This window comes from Rhinopithecus roxellana, chromosome 14, assembly GCF_007565055.1.
Source record: "Rhinopithecus roxellana isolate Shanxi Qingling chromosome 14, ASM756505v1, whole genome shotgun sequence".
NCBI classification, from domain to species: Eukaryota; Metazoa; Chordata; class Mammalia; order Primates; family Cercopithecidae; genus Rhinopithecus; species Rhinopithecus roxellana.
Genome location: NC_044562.1, coordinates 75235458 through 75248181, shown reverse-complemented (window position 1 = coordinate 75248181; position 12724 = coordinate 75235458). Strand labels below are relative to the sequence as shown.

The 12724-nt window shown below is 40.2% G+C and overlaps 1 protein-coding gene across 5 annotated transcripts in view; it reads left to right on the top strand.

Annotated features, from left to right (window-relative positions):
- The window catches only part of RAPGEF4 (Rap guanine nucleotide exchange factor 4), a 315123-nt gene that overhangs the window by 211460 nt on the left and 90939 nt on the right, over positions 1-12724 (top strand). For all 5 annotated transcript variants that reach the window (XM_030916805.1, XM_030916804.1, XM_030916806.1 and 2 more), the window contains 2 exons: positions 10831-10884; positions 11194-11300. In XM_030916805.1, the coding sequence (XP_030772665.1) occupies positions 10831-10884; positions 11194-11300 (161 nt within the window). The remainder of the gene's footprint in view (positions 1-10830; positions 10885-11193; positions 11301-12724) is intronic.

Here is a 12724-nt window from a genome sequence, read left to right as displayed (position 1 = left end):
TGTTACTGTGACATACTTTAAAGGATGTATCTACTGTATGCCCAATGGGCTTGAGAAAATACTTTCAAAGTTTTAAGAAACAGAAACTTGCCTTTCTATCAGGGTATCTAAGATAGCTGTAATCTTGTTAGATGTTATCAATTGTGGATATGCATGCTTGTAATATTTATAAATTTGTTCTCGGAGATACTTAGGTTTTAACATCCCAGGTTAGTAGCCATCTCTTCTGGTAGGGAGACAATGCTAACTTTGATTGGAATTTTTCAAACTTTAGAAATCTGGCTTTGCTGGACACAATTAAAACCCAAGCTTGTGACCCATGCTCTGCCATCCTTTACAGAATCCAATTCCTTGATGAGGGCAGTAGGGGAGGGGCTGGGTTTCTGGGGTCCAATGTGTGCACTTTGGGAGTCTCAGTGGTACCAAGTGGCAGGGGCCGTGGCTTGGCCAAGGTGACCCTCTTCTGCCTCAACTAGTTAGAATAAGGATAAAGATTGATCCATTCAGCAAATACTGAAATCGTGCTATTGAGATTTAAATTCACATGTAAACATTTTCCTTCATTTTCAAATACTAATTTCATAAATTATTATTAAATTTCATAAATATGGAGTGTGATTTTTTTTCCTGATTCTCTTAGGAGGGTAATGTAAGGATTATGTTGTGTTTTTATGTATTCTTGGAAACCTTATATTTATATAATGAATTTGGTTGAGATAGTTTATTTGTAATTTAGAAAGTTTGAAGTGTGTTATTTGTGAATATTAAGTATATTATTCAAATACTCCTAAAGGCCAAATACATTTTCTTTAATAAATTGTAAGTATTTGACTTTCCTGTAAGGTACTTGAGTATTCCAAAAATAAAGACAAATGTGATTGCACAATAATTCCTTTAACTGGAAAACATGTTGACTTATTTAGATAACATAAATGTTGTTAGAGTGATGACCTTATGATTATAGTGACTAGATCCAATCTTTAGAAATGCTCACGTTAGTAAGGATTATGAAGTTATGGATCCATAGGGTTCTACTGATACCCATCCAATTCTTTGATGCTCAAAGTGTGGTTCCCACACCAGCAGCATCAACATCACTTGGCAGAAATGAAGAATCTTAGGTAACATCTCAGACCAACATAACCAAAATCTGCATTTTAATGAGATCCCCGTGGGCTTTATGCAGTCATTAAAATTTGCAAAGCACTGATTTTGTGCATCATTTTATCAGACACAAAACCCAGTCCATTTTAAAAAACAAAGGACTGGGAAGAGGGGAATTACTTAGTATTCCTCTCTGTCAGTACGTTTTTACTCAATTGCAATTCATTGAACCCGATTCTTCACACCACAGTGCAGTGGAAACACCCAGTCAGTTTGTTCCCAACATCCCTTCATATACCTAAGCACATAATTACTCTCAGTTTTCTCTTTGGTTACCTACTATGAAGTCAGCTAGAATGAATGAATCAATGAAGAAATTCTTCCATTCATTCAATAAATCCTTGAGTAGTTCTGTATGCCAAGAACTGGGGTAGAACAGTGAGCAAAACAAGGTTCTTGTCATGCATGAATGCAGCTAACGTTTCAGTACAGAAAACAGGTAAGAAACGAGCATAGAATGTCACGTATGATAAATCCTATAGCAAGAGGGGTAAAGAGTGCCCGATTTGGGGCAGGGATACAATATCCTATAGAATGGACAGAGCAGGCCTCTCCAAGAAGGTGTGTTTGAACAGAGACCTGAAAGAAGTGAGGGTGTGAGCCATGGGGCTGTCTGGGAAGAGAGCATCCAGGCAAAAGGAAGAGAGGGTGTGGCCTAAGCAGAGGGCTAGAGAGCAGAAGTAAGATCAGAGATTGCAAGGAGCCAGACAGTTACACTGTAGACTATAGAGTTTGGCTTTCATTGGGAGTGGGAAGAGAAGCCATTGGAGGGTTTGGGGCAACATGATCTGATCTATGTTTTTATAGGATCATCTGGCTATGGGGTTGATGATGTGGGTCAGGGATGGCAGGGGATGGAAGCATACACACCTCCTAGGACAGGATCATGATCTCTAGACAAGGGATAACCAAGGCTTGGATAAGGCACAAGTGGCTATGGAGCACTTGAAATGTAGCTAATGAAATTTAGGAACAGAATTTAAAATTTTTAATTTAAATGAAAATTCCAGCCAGGCATGGTAGTTTACACAATCATGGCTCCCTGCAACCTCAAACTTCTGGGCTCAGGTGATCCTCCTGCTTCAGTCTCTCGAGTAGCTAGGACTGCAGGCATGTGCCACCACACCAGACTATTTCTTTTAAATTTGAGATTATAAAGGGAAATGTCATAGTGTTCTAGTCCTTTTGCTAATAAGTGGCAATCCATGAAAGTTGCAAGAATTGAACCATGTCTTCAAAATCTTAACATTCATCTTATTGCCAAAAAGCGTTCAACACATTATTCCCAGATTTGGACTTTGTTGTCAGAATTTCTCGTATTGGAAACAAGGGTGAATGATGAGGCCAAGGCTTAGATTTGCAAAAGAAGGAGGAAACAGGGGTTGAGGACTCCTTTTCAGAGTTTATGTTTCCATCGAAATCACACTTGTAAGGGGAGACACACCATAATGGGCAGTGGCCTCCGTGGAATATTATGGTTGGCTTGTGTACATCTCTTAGCTTCTACTATTCAAATGCAGTTTTCATAGTAATATGTTGGTATTGCCATTATAAGAAAATTGAGGCTCGATCAAGCCAATTTGTAAGGAAAAAATGAACTACTTTGTAAGATCTCAAAGGGAACCATTCTTACTGGTAAGAACAGAGACCTCTCTAAAGTTACCATTTTATTTTTTGCCTCTAAATATCTGGCTTATGAGTGTCTAACAGATATAGTATACCTCCTAGAAAGCAAACACTCAGAAGATCCTGTATGTTAAAAGAAAGATTACCATCTAATTGAAGCTGCCTCTCTCCACTAGAAGAAATCAGAAATAATCTTACACTATAAGTTAGGGTTTGACAGTTTCTAAAAACATGCCATCTTGCAGCACTGTGTTAGGGTATGTTGCAGAGAAACTTGCACCATTTGCTAGCACCCGCTAAGAACAGTGCTCCCAGACCAGTTGACAGGAGCATCCAGGCAGCCTTTTTCCTGGAAGTGCTTCCTTCGTCCAGTTTTACAGACTCACCATGCAGTCTTCTGTATTCTTCTGTCTCTTCTTATAGTCAGACTGCAGCCTGAGACACACTGTAGGCTTCAGCACCCCTGATTTATGAGCCACTTAAAAAATATATATATAATAGCTATCTATTATAGATATTTTACATTTATATAATATACAATCTATTTTATATCTATTATATATTATATATAATATCTATTATTTTATATGTAATAATTCTCTGTATAATTCTATATATATCATGATCTCTGAATATAGAAATATATATGTTATATAATAAATATAACAAATAACTGTTAAATATTTGTATATGTAATATATAATCTCAGTTGTTATAATATATTTAAAACCAACCAAATAACTCTCTAGAGAGAGACAGAGAGAGAGTATATTTCAACTCAGTGAAATATACACATGAAATAATCCCCTTCCCCCACTGATCACTATTAACTGTGTTGAGTCTAATGCTTTCTTTCTCTCTGGTACTTAGCAACCATAAAAACACCTCAGCCTTAATCCATGAATGTTTTGTCACTTTGGGTCCTTAAAATGTTATTTCAGCTATTAAAGATTAGTACATGTTTTAAATGTTCAACTCTTGTTGGAGTTGAATCCCTGAGGATGGACTGGTGGTCCCAGCATTTGGTGGGGTGGGGGTGTGAGGGGGAGATCTGCGTCTCCCATCCCACCTGTCTCTACTTGCGCTTCTCTGCTTCTAGTGTATGAAGGAGAGAGAAAGAAGATGTTTATTCTTTTGACTGGTCAAGACAAATTTTTCCCTTGAGGAGACGGCTGGTGGGCTAGAGTGGCTACAGTCAGAGAACCTTGTCCCATGAGATAAGACACTCCTAAAGTCGTTTCCCTGGAGAGTCTGCCTTTATTATGGTGAATGCTCTGGGTGTATTTCACGATGATGATGCTTTCCCTCTCTTTGCCAGAGCCACAAGGAGACTCTTTTTGTGGCTCTTCATGAGGAGCTGAAGTAAGTAAAACTGGTAGGGTTGAAGTAGGTAAAATTCATGTAGTGTGGGGGCGCAGCTAAAAATGCCCATCCCCAGGAGTTTCTCACTCTCAAGCTAATCCACATGCAGCCTCCAGCAATTCATCAGGACTACCATTTAAGTATTCTTACCAGTTTGTGGTTTCCAGGTGAGCGAATCTCTCAATCGGGACTCCGGATTCTCCTGTCTCTCCAGATTTCTGAGTGGCAGTTTGCTTTGCAAACTCAATTCTTTGAGGAGCCCAAGAGCAATCATTATTTTCACGGCCATTAAGTGACAACTTTCAAGGTCTTTACAAGAGAAAGCTGAAACTGGAAGTCTCTAAGCCAATTTTGAACTTAGGGGAAAAGACTTGGGGAGGAAAAAGAAGCCTTCAAGTGGAAGGCAAAGAAGTCTCTAGATGATTTTTCCATTATTCCACAAATGGAAAAACTTACAGAGTTAATTCAGAGTAGTGAAATCTGCCTATGAGTCTGACTTAGTCCTTATTTTAATTTCATCTGGGCGGCCCCAAAGAGTGATGACATTGATGATAATTATTACAAGAATGAGACATACATTTCAAAGATCTTATATTATTCAAAAATGCCAAAACAAGGGAATATAGCTCCTAAAAGTATATCAGTTTCACTAAAACACTAAATACTGCTCTCTACCTCCTAGATGTTCTCAGCTGAAATAAGAAAAGGGGGATTTGAAATCCAAAATGTTGCAGCATTTATTAGACTCATATTGTCTTGTAATTGTTTAACCTATAGAAGTTTGGCTTTTTCAACAAGACCAAGAGCCCATTTCAGCCAGTTACCTTATCAGAGTCTCCTTCTTTAGCTTCACGCACTGCTCTGCACACAACAGACCTTCATTAAATCCTTGAATCAGATTCGATACGGACTTGCTTGACGTTTTACCGCACTGGGTTGGCAGGAGTGGTGTCCCAATCTTGCTTGTCATTCTTGTCTCTTGGTTTAAAATGCTGTGCCTTGCAAAAGGCTTCTGTGAGCAAGTACTTAAGGAAAAAGAATTACCCCCTTTCAAAAGGGTCTGAATATGGTCTTTCGTGAGGCCTATTACAGTGCCTTATACCTTATTATAATCTACCGGGGAGTTATTGTGCATCTTGTAATGGAGGCTAAATTCATATGTTTCATTCACCTGATTAGTATTTCTGTATTGGCTGTGGTGCCAAAAGGAGTATTTTCCCTTTCCGTTTCTCTTTTTCAGTAGTGATATAAACATAATACAAGGCAGTAGAAAGAGCATCCCCTTTCCAGAAACAAACAAAAACCAATTACAGTCAGTCCTGAGGGAAGTCTTTCATGGAGAAAGCCAAGAAAAGCAGAAAGAAAGCTGAATGCTTCTGCCTTTATCTGTCCTCCCTGCCTCGCTGTTTTAGGATCACATTGTCACAGCCCCATTTGGATTCTTTCATGCTCGGGTAGGGAGGAAGAATTTTTATCAACGCATGATTGATGTGTCAAAGTCTAGAAAATTTCATTGGAGAGGAGTCCATGCCTTTCGGGGCTCATTTGTTATATGTGTGTTGGCTATAGGGCCAAACAGGGGGCCCTAGGAAGCAAACTCAGCAGGCCAAATGCAGCCCCTACCCTGTGCCGTCCCGCTGTCCTCCTGCCTTGCCTAGAGCTCAGCAGGAAGAGTGCCCGGGAGGATATGGTGTGGGGAGCAAGTGAGAGGGCTGGGTGGCAGCTGTGGCAGTCCTGCCCAGCCCTGAGGCCACTGCAACTACTCTTCTGTACTGGTCCTGGGGCCGCTGCTCTCAGATCAACTCTTTGCCCTTTGATTCTGCCTTTGGGCTGGTTTTCTTTCTTTGACTCTCACGGATACTGCAGTGCTGCTTCTTTCCTTCTTCCATTTAACCTAATCATTTATAAAATGAAATTCTTTTCCATATTTATCCGACTTCTGGCTGGAGGGAGATCGGATGCAAGGGAGGCTCTTGCCTCCGTCTCAGCAGTGGTCCCGCGGCATCTCTGGCAGTGGCAGTACCTCTAGGGTTCTGGGACACCCTCCAGGGTTCCAGCTCCCACCAGGACACCTGGCTCAGGCCCTGGCCACGCTTCCTTCTCCCTCTGTCCCTTTGCTCAAGGGCCTCCTGCTTTGCCAATATTGGCACTACCTTTCACAGTGGTCTATTTGGCTTCTGAAATTTTCCTCCCCTGGTGCAACACTTCCCTCATTATATTCCCTCTGTGGAAAATACACTGAGTGGTTTCCATCTCCTGATTGCATTGGACTGCTACTCCTCTCCCTGGTATATTTGTCTTAGCCCTGATGGGACAGTCCGTCTATGCTAAATGTTGTTTTATTGTTACAAAGTTGCTTTTCTTTCTTTCTTTTTTTTTTTTTTTTTGAGACAGAATCTCTCTCTGTCGCCCAGGCTGCAGTGCAGTGGCACATTCTCGGCTCACTGCAAGCTCCGCCTCCCAGGCTCACACCATTCTCCTGCCTCAGCCTCCTGAGTAGCTGGGACTACAGGCGCCCCCACCACGCCGGGCTAATTTTTTTGTATTTTTAGTAGAGACGGGGTTTCACCGTGTTAGCCAGGATGGTCTTGATCTTCTGACCTCGTGATCTGCCCGCCTCAGCCTCCCAAAGTGCTGGGATTACAGGTGTGAGCTACTGCGCCCAGCCCACAAGGTTGCTTTTTAAAAAGTTAATTGAAACCAAGCATGATGCAGGTGCTAATATGTAATCTCAGTAGGTCACTGTGAATATTTATTGCTGGAAATTCATCAGATCACGTCTGATACCTGATGACCTAGAACAGCTTAGATGCAATTTTCTCAATAACTTGCATCAAACAGAACACAGACTCTTCCAAACGGTGGGCCAAGATGTCTCTAGCAGAAAACCGCAGGTGGATGGGGTCATTGTATCTGCAGTGGAGACACTGGAGTGAAATAGACCTGGAGTCTACTCTCAGCAATTCCAGTTATTGGCTGTGTGAGCACAGGCAAGTCCCTCGGTGTCTCTGGCCTTAGCTGTCTCCCTAAACAATGGGAGTCAGAATATAGCAAGGAGGTACATGTAAAGGAGCATGTGTGCACAGCATGTATAAACCTGCCTCTAGGGCTGGCTTGCTTTCTTTGTTTCTCACAAATATCACCATGTTTTTGTCTTTCCTTCTCCTGTTTAACCTAAGAATTCATAAAATGACATTCTTTCCCTTATTTTTCTACAGTGCAGCTAAGGTGGAATTCTCAAAAGAAACTTTACTTGAAAACCAAGGGAAACCAAAAAGGAAGTAAATAATCTGGCACAAAGGCAATAAAGTTACACTTGTAATGCAGGGGTCCCTGAACAGGCATTGGCCAGTGACTATTTCCAGGGACGTGGCCTGCCTGTCAGGCTTGCCCTTTGTCTCAAAGCATTTGACTTCTATGTGCCAACATAGTTCTGAGGATGTGGTATATTGCCTAACTGAATACAGTGTCCCTTTCAAAGACAAATTCCTATTCCCTCAAAATAAAACCTTCCCTGCTTGCCCCTGCATGTGTTCCTTGGAGGCTTTATTTAAATAAAGGGACCATCCCCTCCTCAAGGCATCCTCCATTCATCATGTTGCCCCTAAACCTAAAATCTTTGAGCCAGAGAAGGATCTGAGAATTCTGCCTTTCAACAGATGAAATACCCTCTTGGTCCTGGAACTGGTACTATGATTATCTAGCTAAAAGACAACCTTGTGTACATTTACCTCTTTAGAAGTTGCAAATCAAAGAAAAAGTTCTGGTTGAAGCTTGATACTTCGTTTAGTATCAAGCTTTAATAACACTTTCTTTTCAGGGTTCCAAGGAACCAGAAAGGGAGCTGTCCAACAAAATAAAGTAGCCTAGGTACCACTTGTTAGCATTTTGTTAAAATATAGCCATTTCTTTAGAAACAAATTAAAACATGCAATCTTCAAATAATGTTTCATTGCACCTACCAAAGAATAAACACTTATCACCAGTCCGGAAGCATGGGCATCTTCTTGACTTTGGTTCTGGCAGCCTCTCAAAGATCACTGCAAAGGAAAGTAGGTTTTTCATTGGAAAGAAAAGGTGAACTCAGAAACGAATCCTATACCCATCTACTCTAGACCACACCTATCTGCACCTCTTTCCTCTAAGACAGGAAGAAACAGATTTCTACTATTATTTTCAAGAAACCAGAGGTCTTGACAATTTGATACAGTGAGGCTCAGTCCTAGACTGTAAACCAACCTGTGTAATGAAAAGAGGTGAGAGGCTTAAGAACCTGGGAACTCACAACTTAGAAATATGTAGCGTGTTTTAACTGCATGTTTTCAAGGTCCTGGTGTATGATGGTCTGGCGTGTTTGAACGCTTCTCTGGGTGATATGCCATCAAAGGTTTCTTGCCTTCTTTGAGGTGTTAGGTGCAAGTACAGGGACTCTGTGAGCTCATAGTCTCTCTCCATCAGTAGGTCTGCCATAATGGAGCATGGACTATTTCAGGGCAACATCAGTCCGTGTTTAAAGCAACTATTGAATTGGACTAGAGTGATACTTCTTGATCTATGCTGGTTGTAAACAGTATGCTGCTAAAATACCATAATGTGGCTTGACATCTGTACTATAGTGATTTCAAGAGGGGGAAAAAAGTCTGCTAGATGCGAGCGAGGTGATGAAAATGTTTAAATAAGTTGGCTCAGTGAGATTTCAGCCATTCTAAATACATCTGTATCTTATCTATGCTGTTATTTTAAAGTTTAGTATTCTTTTCTCTTTTTCCTTAATTCTATTATAAATCAAAAGCATCAACCCACTTGAAACTTATTGTTGATAAAAAGGTATATATTTATGCATGTATATTTGTATTTAGCTATGTACAATATTATATATTGGCCTTTATTTACCCCGTTAATTTTTTATTAGGACTAGAGGGAAAGCTTACCAATTTATTTTCACTGTAATGGCTTCTATTTGCAAACAGTAGGGTTTTTAGTACAAAGCATAATAATCTCTACATCAGTTTTCCATGACTGCTGTAACAAATTACCACAAATGTAGTGGTTTAAAAAACACCTTAATAACCGAACAGTGCTATTGTTTAGAAGTCTGGAATGGGGATCACTGGGCTCACAATAAGGCGTCAGCAGGGCTGCGTTCATCTGGAAGTTCTAGGGGAAATCTCTTTTGTTTGTCTTTCTCCTTTTCCATCTTCTGGAGGCTGCTCTCATTCTTTGGCCCTTGGCATCTTTCATCTTCAAAGCCAGTTCTGACTTCTCTGCTTCCCTCTACCATCTTTTAAGCCCCCTTATGTTTACCTTCGGCCCAGCTAGAAACACCAGGATGATCTCCTTGGTTTGATGCTTAACTTAATCTAAATACCCATGGAGTCCCTTTTGCCGTGTAACCTGACATGTTTGAAGGTTCTAGGGATGAGGACATAAACTTTTTTTGTTGTTGTTGGGGGGAGAATTATTCTGCCTACCACAATCTCATAAGAAATAAATCTGCCATCTTTTCTTACCTTCTGGAAGTGGCATAAATGGCCTTGTATTGGTAGTTCTGTCACTCCCCTTGAGTGGATAAATTTTTCTCCACCATTTGGTATACCTTTACCAGATTATTTCAGAGCAAGTAAATGAAGGGGTCTCCGTAAGACTAGAGGGCTTAATGTGTAGCTGTGTGGAAGTAATTTTTCTGGGATTACATTCAATACCTCCATTTGAAGAATGTGGTTAATAGGCCAGGTGCTGTGACTCCTGTCTATAATCCCAGCACTTTGGGAGGCCAAGGCAGGAGGGTCCCTTGAGGCCAGGAGTTCGAGACCAGCCTAGACAACATATCGAGACCCCCATCTCTACAGAAAAAAATTAACTGGGCATGGTGATGCAAGCCTGTAGTCCTAGGTACTCGGGAAGCTGAGGTGGGAGAATCTCTTGAGCCTGGGAGTTCAAGGCTTTGAAGCTGCAGTGAGCTAGGATCACACCACTATACTCCAGCCTGGGCAACAGAGCAAGACCCCATCTATCTAAAAAATAGAATGTAGATAATCATATGTATTTTCTCTGGAGCCTAGAGCTGATCTGACAGTCACAGAATCCTGAACTCTGTACACTTTCTTCTACTTAGTAGAAGAAAGAGAAGAGTACTAACTGCCTCAGGGGGCTCTAGGAGCTTGAGTGCATAGAACCGCCAAGAAGTCACATTTAAAAATTAAAACTTTATTTCTAAAAATTCAGATTGCAGAAGAAGAATCTTAACTACACAAGAGAGAGATGAAATAGCTCATTTCCATCCCATATCAATACTTTCTTCCCACCCCCGGAGACAGGTCATTTTAATCTCCATTTATGTTTATCTTGTTTTGCTTTTTCCTCTGCTCTGATGTTTGTTAGGCTCTGAATAGATATTTATTTCCTCTTCTCATTAAGCCTACAAACATCTAATCATTCCTATCTATTTGGTTTTTCATTTTTAATAATTTATATTTAAATGTTGGCAAATTGAATGGTCTAATTTTGCCCTTTGAATGCCTATGCATTCAAATTCTTTAGGCAGAATTTATCTCTTGTTTTTTAAATTCTATTTTGAGTTTTATAAAAAATTGATGTTTCTTATTATCCCCCAACCCATAATTTTCTTCAGTGAACTTTTTGTTTAATTTTCTTTTGCTTTAACATTTTATTTTTCAGACACCTCTCATTGAACCTCACGTTCCTCTTCGTCCTGCTAACACCATTACCAAGGTAATGGGATGTAGGTGGGTTGATGAGCTATTGAGCTAGCTTCTTAAGTACCTCTGGAGGTGATCCATATGTCAGGGCATCACATCAGGAAGCCTCTGATACATTTTCTAGAGACAGGAAATATTCAATGTCTCAGTTCTCAACATAAACCAGTGACATATCACACAAGTGAACAAAGTAAACATACTGAGTGAGTTACGTTTTCCAAGCCAGAGTCAGATTGGAAAGTGGTTTCAGGATTTGTTTGGTTTGTTTTCCTTCTATAAACACTTCTTTCTCCTCCCCTCCTTCCACCTGATTACAATCCAGGTCCCTTCAGAGAAGATCCTCAGGGCTGGAAAAATTTTACGAAATGCCATTCTCTCTCGAGCACCTCACATGATAAGAGATAGAAAATACCACCTGAAGACATACAGGTATGTGTGCTAATTCTAAAGGCTGTGGCCCGCTCACATTCATATTTAGTGAAAATCGAACAAAAATGTTTCTCCCTGTTTTCCATGTGGGTGCAGCCCATTTTGTAATGCCTTCAGGTTCTGGAAGGTTAGGCTTGTCTTAGATCTCAAATTAACTGCAGTTATTTAAGTATCCTTAATATTCCCAGCACCTCCTAAACTAAGTTGTTTGGATATTGGTTTAGTTGTGATGAACAAAGAGAAGAAAATTTTTGTAATTTCTGTTTGCTAGTGACTTTTAGGAAGCCTACTAGATTTAGATCACATTCAACAAACATTGACTGCACACTTATTTATACTCAAAGACCTGTACCAGGTCCCTTTTGGTATATTAGCTCATTTCATCCACATAACACTGCTAGACATGTATGACCATTTTTCGGATAACAAAACTGAGGCTTGGAGAAATTAGTTTTGCATGTCCAAATCACAAGTCTAGTGAGTGACAGGGCCAGGATTTAAACCAAGGTTGGTTGATTTCTGGATTCAGTGATCATTTCATTCATTCAGTCATTCATTTATTCCACAAGTTTAGCACTTACTGGGTGCCAGGCACTATTGTGTTTAAAGCCCTAAGGATACAGCAGTGAACAAAACATGCTTTACAGAGCTTATTTTCTAAAGTAGGATTCCATCCTAGCATGCATATAGTAAGATATACAACTCTGTATCACATATATATTCATATAGAATATGGATTCCTAATTGTAGTTGTCACTGGAGTTAAGAAGTGACAGAGATGAAGACTGAGGTTTCATGGTTAGCTGAACCTTCTGGGATGACTGTACCATGGTGGGCCAGTTAAGAACTCGAGTCTAATCCCTAACTTTTGATTTTATTAATTCAGCAAGTGTTGAGGGACTAGAATTGCCAATATGTGGCACACAAGCCTTCACTCTGTCTTCCCAGTCCCAGGGTTCAGACATGACAGCCCTGTTTCAGCAATCAGTGAGACTCTCTTTCCCATTTAGCCTAGACATGACCTCAGAACCCATCAGCACTGGCATGAGCCAAAACCCATTTGACTCACAGGAACCAAATTCATAAGACACACTGAAAAGCTAGAATACAAATTTCAAAGTTACCATGAAGGATGTATATCTTCTACCAACTATGATAGAACCTATAAAGGTTCTGGTTCAGGAATTTGAGCATAAATAACTGCTCAGTAAATGTTAGTTGAATGTGATCTAGATCTAGTATCTACAGGGTTCACCTTAAAGCAAACCTACCAAGTATACGTGCCTCAAGATCTAGTTTCCCTCTCAAGGACAGAGATAGAAAAAATATATTGCACATTCTTCCTCTTCTGATTATTTTTTCTATACTCCATGCAAACTAATACTCTTCTGCTTGCATTTGGCATGAATATGTTACAAGACCAA